This window comes from Sinohyriopsis cumingii, chromosome 17 (assembly GCF_028554795.1).
Source record: "Sinohyriopsis cumingii isolate HCF-2022 chromosome 17, ASM2855479v2, whole genome shotgun sequence".
In the NCBI taxonomy this organism is placed as follows: Eukaryota; Metazoa; Mollusca; class Bivalvia; order Unionida; family Unionidae; genus Sinohyriopsis; species Sinohyriopsis cumingii.
In genome coordinates, this window is record NC_142977.1 from 7,679,702 (window position 1) to 7,690,491 (window position 10,790).

The 10,790-nt window shown below is 36.2% G+C and overlaps 1 protein-coding gene across 1 annotated transcript; it reads right to left on the reverse strand.

The window, feature by feature from the left end:
* Positions 1-314: 314 nt before the first annotated feature.
* Positions 315-9,065, reverse strand: LOC149777701 (uncharacterized). Its single transcript, XM_089940412.1, is given in 2 exon segments — positions 315-824; positions 9,057-9,065. Coding segments are annotated over 2 exon segments (519 nt in total).
* Between the last annotated feature and the right edge of the window lie 1,725 nt (positions 9,066-10,790).

Consider the following 10,790-nt stretch of genomic DNA (forward strand, 5'->3'; position numbering starts at 1 on the left):
CTGTGGGTCTAAACAGTTAATGTATGTGTTTATAATGGGGACATTACTGCTGTAAGGGTCTAAGCAGATAATGTATGTGTTTATAATGGGGACATTACTGCTGTAAGGGTCTAAACAGTTAATGTATGTGTTTATAATGGGGACATTACTGCTGTAAGGGTCTAAGCAGATAATGTACGTGTTTATAATGGGGACATTACTGCTGTAAGGGTCTAAACAGTTAATGTATGTGTTTATAATGGGGACATTACTGCTGTAAGGGTCTAAGCAGTTAATGTATGTGTTTATAATGGGGACGTTACTTCTGTAAGGGTCTAAACAGTTAACGTATGTGTTTATAATGGGGACATTACTGCTGTAAGGGTCTAAGCAGTTAATGTATGTGTTTATAATGGGGACATTACTGCTGTAAGGGTCTAAGCAGTTAATGTATGTGTTTATAATGGGGACGTTACTTCTGTAAGGGTCTAAACAGTTAATGTATGTGTTTCTAATGGGGACATTACTGCTGTAAGGGTCTAAGCAGTTAATGTATGTGTTTATAATGGGGACGTTACTTCTGTAAGGGTCTAAGCAGTTAATGTATCTGTTTATAATGGGGACGTTACTGCTGTAAGGGTCTAAGCAGTTAATTTATGTGTTTATAACGGGGACACTACTGCTGTAAGGGTCTAAGCAGTTAATGTATGTGTTTATAATGGGGACGTTACTGCTGTAAGGGTCTAAACAGTTAATGTATGTGTTTATAATGGGGACATTACTGCTGTAAGGGTCTAAGCAGTTAATGTATGTGTTTATAATGGGGACGTTACTTCTGTAAGGATCTAAACAGTTAATGTATGTGTTTATAATGGGGACATTACTGCTGTAAGGGTCTAAGCAGTTAATGTATGTGTTTATAATGGGGACGCTACTTCTGTAAGGGTCTAAGCAGTTAATGTATCTGTTTATAATGGGACGTTACTGCTGTAAGGGTCTAAGCAGTTAATTTATGTGTTTATAACGGGGACACTACAGCTGTAAGGGTCTAAGCAGTTAATTTATGTGTTTATAACGGGTACATTACTGCTGTAAGGGTCTAAGCAGTTAATTTATGTGTTTATAACGGGGACATTACTGCCGTAAGGGTTTAAGCAGTTAATTTATGTGTTTATAATGGGGACGTTACTGCTGTATAGGTCTAAGCAGTTAATGTATGTGTTTATAATGGGGACATTACTGCCGTAAGGGTCTAAGCAGTTAATTTATGCGTTTATAATGGGGACGTTAATGCTGTATAGGTCTAAGCAGTTAATGTATGTGTTTATAATGGGGACGTTACTGCTGTAAGTGTCTAAGCAGTTAATTTATGTGTTTATAATGGGGACATTACTGCTGTAAGGGTCTAAGCAGTTAATGTATGTGTTCATAATGGGGACGATACTGCTGTAAGGGTCTAAGCAGTTAATTTATGTGTTTATAATGGGAACGTTACTGCTGTAAGGGTCTAAGCAGTTAATTTATGTGTTTATAATGGGGACGTTAATTCTGTAAGGGTCTAAGCAGTAATTTATGTGTTTATAATGGGAACGTTACTGCTGTAAGGGTCTAAGCAGTTAATTTATGTGTTTATAATGGGGACGTTACTGCTGTAAGAGCAGCACTGACTGCCGTGTTTAATATTCTTGGAATTACTCCACATCTGCTTATGGTAATGTAACCACAATGTTAGTAATTGTAAACTGAATAATAAAAAGGACTCAATCTTACAAGGAAGGTTATGCCAAACGACTAACATGTACAGATAATTCACATGAAATATCTATGATGCTTCAACTTAGCACAATAGTCGGATTTTGTAAAGACTATAATAAGTTATTTCGTGTTATAAAATATACAAAATTTTAAAATAAACAACACCAACACGTAGAATATCATCCTAAATCACGTATAAACGGGATACCGTATAGTCAAGCAAAAAGATATAGAAGGATTATTTCGGATGACGCTGTTTTTAAATCATCTTTGACAGAGTTAGGTCAGCATTTTGTAATATATATTGCCATACTGACATCATTATTATGCGTTCCTAAAAGTATCTTCTCTTACACAACTTGAATCTTTACAATGTAAAATCAAAAATAGAAATGAAGATATCATTCCTTTTGTTATTAAATACAATCCAAGTATACCTAATATAGGTAAGATTATCAATAAATATTGGGATTTGTTAAACTTATCATGTAAAGCAAGTGTTAAATTGCTACACGAAAGCAAACCCACACTTGCTTATAAAAGGACTAAAAATCTTAAAGATTTCCTAACTAATTCTAAATTAGAAAAAAAAAACTTCATATAAAATAGGATCATCAACTAAATGTAATAGACCTACATGTTCACACTGTTCATTTATTAGTGAAAATACTTCTTTCAATAGTAATAATACGAAATAAATTTTTAATATGCGTTGTGATACTAATTGTGCAACATCAAATGTTATTTATTTGATCACATGCAAAAATGTGGCATCCAATATATTGGTCAAACCAGTCAACAAATATCAAAACGTATGAACCAATATAGATCAGATATAAAAAATTATATCGATCAATCATTTTCATCTCATGTTGCCGCACATTTTAAATTTTTTCCCATACTTTGCAAGATTTCTCCTTCCAACCTATTGTTAAAGCTGATTCTGATATGGAACGGCTGCTAAAGGAAACCTATTGGATGCACCGTCTTAATACGGTATATCCAAAAGGTCTAAATTCAAAAACACTATATGATATCACTGGTCAACAGTGAAATCATTACTGACTTGAAAAGGCCCTAATCTGTAGTATTTTGGTGTGCCGAACACGAATATAACCGTGAAAAATTTGTATTGGCTCTCGTTTTGAAGATATTCATATACCTCATTTTCTATGTTTCACTGTGTAAATTTCTCCAGTAGGACTGCAGCAACATCCGGAATAATGATGTAACATTGCATAATACCATCATGCTCACATCATCCACAGTTGATTGCATCATTTTCTGATGCAATGCAATACTAATGCCATGCGGCTGCTGAAGTAAGTTGACGTCAGCAGTGTACTATACATGTGTAGGCCTATTATACTAATGCCAGGAGGCTGCTGAAGCTGACGTAAGCAGTGTACTATATAAAGCCCAATCAGATAGGTTCAGCATTTAAAATATTTTAGACGTTGTGCGAGACAGTTCAAGCTACTGTTACATAAAACTTATTATTTTATCCATTTACGTACAATAAAGAACAGTAATGCCTCGAAAGTGTGTTAATACCGCGGACAATTTTTGCTATATTTGTGGGGAAGTGACATTTGCCAACCAGAAGAAAAGTATCAATTCTCAAGTGAAGAAGGCATATCATCTTTACTTCGGATGCAAGGTTGGTGACCAAGACAAGCCTTGGGCTCCGCATATATGCTGTGCTACATGTACAACACAGCTTTCACAGTGGTTGAATTGCAAAAGGTCATCAGTGCCGTTTGCAGTCCCAATGGTGTGGAGAGAGCCAAGCAACCACCTAAATGACTGTTACTTCTGCTTGGTTCCTCCTCTTTCCGGCGGAATAACGAAGCGAAAGAAGTCGAGAATAGTCTACCCAAACATTCCGTCTGCATTGAGACCAGTTCCACATGGTGAGGGACTTCCTATTCCAGAACCTCCAGCAGAATATTTTCTTGATTCATCTGACGAAGACAAAGGTGAGTCGACCTGTTCTTCTCCTGGTCCATCAGCATGCAGTGATCCAGATTTTCACTGTGGTGCATCATCAACCCCACACAGAATAACACAGGAAGAACTAAATGACCTGATTCGTGATTTGGACTTATCAAAGAACAAGGCAGAATTGCTAGGATCAAGACTCCAACAATGGAATCTTCTAGAAGAAGATGTCACAATTACTGCATATCGAAAGCGCCACCAGCAATTGGAGCCTTTCTTCAGAAAGGAAAGTAATCTGATATTCTGTTCCGATATTGAGGGCCTCATGAATGCTTTAAAAATCACTCATGACCCACAAGAATGGAGACTATTTGTGGACTCTTCGAAACTGAGTCTCAAGGCTGTGCTTTTGCACAATGGAAACATTCTTCCATCTATTCCAGTAGCGTATGCTGTCCACATGAAAGAGACATACGATAACTTAAGGCAGCTACTGAATTCCATTGAGTATAACAAGTACAGCTGGCACCTCTGTGGTGATTTGAAGGTAGTTGCCCTTTTAATGGGACTGCAGCAAGGATATACAAAATACATGTGTTTCTTATGCGTGTGGGATAGCCGAGCAAGGGAAATGCACTACATGAGGAAGGAATGGACTCACAGGCAGAATGTAGCCATTGGAGAGAAGAATATCCAACACCCAGCTCTGGTTGAGGCTCAGAAAATCTTGCTACCACCCCTTCACATCAAACTAGGTTTGATGAAGAACTTCGTGAAAGCCATTGACCGGACTTTGCCAGCATTCCGATACCTGCATGAAAAATTCCCTCGACTCAGCGAAGCAAAGATTAAAGAGGGAGTTTTTGTGGGTCCTCAGATTCGAGAGCTTTTCAAAGATGACCGGTTCAACAACTTGCTGGAAGGTGACGTGAAACAAGCATGGAATGCTTTTCGCCTAGTTTCTACAAACTTCCTCGGAAATGTTAGGGCAGAAAACTATAAGGAACTAGTAGAAGACATGTTGATGAAGTATAAGAAACTTGGCTGCAATATGTCTCTAAAGATTCACTTCCTTCATTCCCATTTGGATTTCTTTCCTAGCAACTGTGGTATTGTTAGTGATGAACACGGCGAATGTTTTCATCAAGATATCGCAACAATGGAACAAAGATACCAGGGAAAATGGTCCACTACAATGCTGGCTGACTACTGCTGGACACTCCTCAGAGATGCTCCCGAACAGCTGTACAAGAGACAGGCGAAGAAATCTAAGATGTAGTCAGTGACTTGATTTTTTATAGGTAGGCTATTACAGTTGACCTTTTACTATTGGAATGCATTTCGTTATGTAAACATTAATTTCTTGCAGATTACAAAAAATCTAGAGCCAATTTTGCAATTTGACTGTCATATTCGTGTTCAGCACATAAAAATTGATAAGAATTGACTAATTTTATTTCAGTAACATGACTTTTGTAAAAATTTGTTGTCCAGTGTATATTCATTAATCCTGTTCTTGTTTTTTTTTTATATGAATTATGTCCCCTGTTTACAATTAGATAAGAATATTTTTATATTATTCTAATTTTCAGGAAAACTTAATTGGTAAAAGTATAAACTAATATCATAAAAATAAGTTTGCTAATTCTTTAAAAATGAAAGTGCATTTTAAATTAATTCTCAATATATTATAATTAATTATTTATAAAATACTTGATAGTAAGTATTATGCACGCCATAATGTTTATTATATAAATTGAGTTTGATAAAATATTGAACTTTCGTCAATAATATATCAAGGTATAATATATTATTTTTTAAAATATTTGTAAATTTTTTAAATTCATTTTCTATATCGTTAATAAGTGTGCATTATACATAATACAATATTAATAAAACTGTTTATCTCTATTTAGTCATAAATAAAATACACACTAATACTGGACTGAGCTGATCAAAGCAATGCGAACTGGTGGTGATGATGCAAAGTTTGTAATTTCACGACTGATGCTGTGGATGCTACGGGTCGTTCCGTCGATCAATAAATCAACAAAGTTTGAAATGATGCAGGCAGCATTTACAAAAATGATAAATTTATGCAAAATAAAGTTTATCAAACTGCAATACCGAATTCTACTAATTTTCTGGTTAAGAAACGTTACCAGGTCCTCCGTACTTGAAACGTTTCATCAGAAAAGCGGGTAGAATATATTGATTTTCTAACAAGCGGCGGATGTACTGCAATACAAATTGTATCCAGCAAAAGGAAAATAGATGCAGAATGAAATACATTGCACATGAAATGAATTTATATCCGGGACAAATTAAAAAGCTAACACAAGCTATTATTAGACGACAGCCTGTTTCGCTTAAGATAGATTTCGGAACTTCGAGTGACGGAGTTTTGCCATCAAAACTAATGCTGACACAGCGGCAAATCAATAAAATAGGACTGGATGAACCTTTTATTTTAAATGTATCAGCGGCGCAAGTTACTGCAATGTCTAGATCGCACACAGTCCGTGGTGGCTTTCTGGGACCTGCATTGGCAACTACAGCGAAATCGGTGCTAACCCAATTACTGCCGGTACTCGGTATCCTGGCGATAGATGCTACCTCGGGCTACGTATCGGGTGCTACGAATAAAGCCATGTCTGATGAGGGTATCAAACAGTTAGTGTACCATTTCACTTTTGTCTAACGATTACAAATATAAATTCCTCAATAGCTAGTGATTTCAAGTAAAATACGAAGCATTCATAAATGTAAAACAGCAAAGAAACGTAAAACAACTAAACAAAAGACGAATCGGAAAGTGATTCAAGATGGATTTATAGGGCCATTGTTAGCAAGTATAGCTGGAAGTCTACTTTCCAATCTGCAGGGAATAGGACGTAGGAGAGAACTAATGCTAACCGGTACCAGGAGGTAGATCGCTCTGCAGTCCATCCGTTGAGCAACTTTGAGATCTTAGTTAAACTGAAAGATGTCAGCGGATTTTAAGGAGCATTTTCTAAAGATGAGCTCAGGATTCAATCTGGAGGGAAAGGTTGTGTTATAAATATCCAAAATTACAAAGACGGATCTGGCAGGCAATGAGTGGCTTTTTATAAAAACTACTATTATTATTCGTTTAGGCTACCTCCGCGTGATATTATCCATCAGTACGTGCTAGGGTCCCAAAAGTATAAAAAAAAAATATTATTCCTCTGATCAACTACAGCCAGTGGGAACTGCAGCTTGTGGATATTACTGCTTTATGTTTATCTAGGAAATGTCGCACTCCACGGGTGATTTTCTGAAATTTATTTTACAGTTCGCACCTAAACCAAAGCCTGGAAAACGACAAACTTGCATTTGTATCTCATAAGAAAATATGAAAATGTCTACTTATTCCCTGAAATGCAGAAGGTAAACGAAAAATACAAATGAAACTATGGAAACTACAAAAAATTACAAGACTAGTGCGGAAAAGTATTTGTGCTAACTGTGGCCGGAAAAAAGAAAAAAGAGTATGTTCCTCACACGTGACTCACTATTACCTGGAGATCAGGGATGCGAAGAATTTCTAAAACTATTTTAATCTTTTAGTCGACGATTAAATTGTAACAAACATACAAAGCCAATTTACACAGCCAAAGCAACGCGTGTACATAAGAAGCTGGCCAGGATCTTTGACTCGAGCAAGATAAAATAGTAACGTATTGCCGGTGTTACAAGCAGCGGGCTGTAATTGGATCCGGCCTAGATATTCGGTAAATTACCAAAGTCTAAATATGGATGGACCCTTCCATGCCACAAGTATACAGGTCCATGAAACGATAAACCTGGTTGCGACCGTATTATGCTTAATGCGCTAAGCAATATGAGAGTGAAGGGAATAAGGGAGCAAATTGAGCGTAAGCTGGTGCAAGATATAATTGGAGCGAAATATAAACTAGGACTCGTCATAAATGTAATTTATGATAGCGGATTTCAAAACACTTTGTGACATGAACTTCACAAATGTAAAAAATGTTTTCTTGACGAAAAGTTGTCGTAAATTCAGCTGATGACAAATGGGCAATGGATCTAGCTGATATGTCAAACATTGCAAAGCATACTGACAATATATGTAGCTGATATGTCAAACATTGCAAAGCATACTGACAATATATGTAGCTGATATGTCAAACATTGCAAAGCATACTGACAATACATGTAGCTGATATGTCAAACATTGCAAAGCATACTGACAATATATGTAGCTGATATGTCAAACATCGCAAAGCATACTGACAATACATGTAGCTGATATGTCAAACATTGCAAAGCATACTGACAATACATGTAGCTGATATGTCAAACATTGCAAAGCATACTGACAATAGATGTAGCTGATATGTCAAACATTGCAAAGCATACTGACAATACATGTAGCTTGATGAATATAGTTGATATTTTTTAGTAAATACGCGTTTAGTGTGCCTCTTACAAATAAAACCATAACCAGTCGTAGTCAAAAGATTTAATCGTACGCTAAACGAAAAGATTTACAAGCAACATACAGCCCAAAACACTAACAGATACGTCGACTATCTGCCAAAGATCGTGTCGGCTTACAATAACACAAAACATAAATTCTTGGAATGTCACTAAATGTAGCTGTAAATAGTCCAGTACTGGCGAACGAAAATATGAACAGCAGATACACGTTTGGCGTGGGTGATAAAGTTAGAATTTCTCTAGTGAAGACAACTTTTGAAAAATGATTCACTCCTAAATGGTTCGAGGAAGTATTTGTTGTGGATAAAATTTTAACGACAATACCTGTAACTTACATGCTGAAAGATTCAGCGGGCAAAAACAGTACTGGAAGTTTCTACGAACAGGAGCTACAACCGACAGAGCAGGATATATTTATTATCGAGCGAGTGATAACAAGAAAAGGAAATAAAGATTTGGTCAAATGGAGAGGCTACAGCGCCAGTTTCAATAGCTAGATACCAACTACTGAGATAAATAAATTTTCGATTAAATCGTGGCGTATAATACTCTGCTATCCAATCCAGTCGCAATAATTCTTTTCGTATTTCGGCAGAACCGACTTACATTTGACTGGCCTGCACAACAATATCAAATATTCTCTTCGTGTTGTTGCTAGTGCGCACTCTTCCATCAAGTTAAAAATCTTAACAAACAGAAAGTCAAATTTTATATTTTTTCGACGGCCATAAATTTCTAACTGTCCGCGGTTCACAAACGGCTTTAATAAATTCCAGAATATTAGATTCTCATAGATCGTAAAATTAAACTTTTTTAACTTCTTAACCGACGTGATATTTTACATTATAACTGCAATTTCGCTGCGATATAAATTTGGTCATCTTTTTGTATCATACCTGACCCATCTGCAAATTTATACTCGTAGACAGGGAAAAGATATGCTTCTAAATCAAATTGATGATTTTTCAAATCCTGATGTTTTAATGGCTGACTTTATTGGAGTTTGTTATATTCTGATTCGCTGGCTGTTCCGCTGTATCATGATCAATATCGGTGTAAAAATCAAACAGTCTTTTCGCGAGCAAGCAATTTGTTTGAGACATCTAATACATTAAGACTTTTTCTAACTTACTGTAATAAAATGCCCGACGAAATAAAAAGAAAAGAACAGTAAGCGCTAAAATCTTAAATACGAACTTCTTGTTCAACGCTGACAAGTTGTTTATGAGTGATAAAATAAAAGAAAATTTTGTGAATTTTCTTGGCAATATGATCCTTACTCAGCATTTGACGTGCAACTGACAGATTCGGAGGTATCAGAGCTTTAAGAAATGCCAAAACATATTTATTAGATATGACAGAGACACTGTGTTGAAATGGGCCCACTGCTATTTGACGAGGGAAAATCGAAAATACATTTGGAAGATTGATCTCTTAACAGGTCTGTTACGGAGCGCTTTGCACTCTAATTTTGTATTAATTGTTAATTATGGTCAGATTTGTTACTCGAGCTAATATTATAAACTTTTTCATCTGGAATATATATATATATATATATATATATATATATATATATATATATATATGTGTGTGTGTGTGTGTGTGTGTGTGTGTGTGTGTGTGTGTGTTTTAAAGTTTTAAGCATTGCATTTATAGAACCTAATTTATAATCTGCACCATATATCCAGGGTTGCACTGGCGTGCAGCGAAACGCTATGTGTACATGTCATACATTCAAAAATTTATCAAAAATCTTGTTTTTGAAGTACGCTGAAATAGATCATTTTACTGTGAACCGTTTCAGGCACATCCACGCGTCATTGCAGACAATATATTTCTTAGACGCAGAAATTACGTGAAATATAGATGTCACACATAGCGTCAGGTAACATATCCGTGATTCTGTCCAAAGGTATGAAATTATTACCATTACGATTATGGAGATCTAATTAGGTGTGTTAGACCAACAATAGTATAGCCGACTCAGTCATTTTCTATTAGGGGAGAAAACTCTCAAATTCAGGTAAGTAATTATGCCCAACAAGGATTAATGCCCCATGACTGTATCGTGACACAATTCTATATTCTGTAACATGCCACCTTATTATCAATCAAGGGCTTATCTATGGTGACGTACATAAGCAGGGATATCAGTACTAAGAGTAAAATCAATATCAAGCTAGTGGGTCTGCAATCGCACAAAAGAGTCTTCTCCATTTCCAGTAGTCTATTTCGTACATGCAAAATGTTTGCCAGAATATTTTTGGCGCAGGATAAGACGTTTTATGCATTTTCTATCCACACGGCAAGTCACAAGGCCAGGGAAGATTTAGTCCGAGGATATCCGAGGAAAGGGAAGATTTAGTCTGAGGACATACGAGGGAAGAAAAGATTTAGTCCGAGGACAGGGTTGGATCATGTACATGTCTTATTCTCCCATCACTGTTATTTTGTTTATCTACAGTTTCCAGGGAGTAGAAAACAAGAGGTTTGCTTTTTCTTTGATTGTTTGGAGGTTAGCGCTACAATTACAAATTAAATGATATATCTTGCCATGGCAACTAAAGCAAAGAACATTGTACATGGCGAACGACATGGCCGGGTGTGTCCAGGATTCCATCCAGCAAACA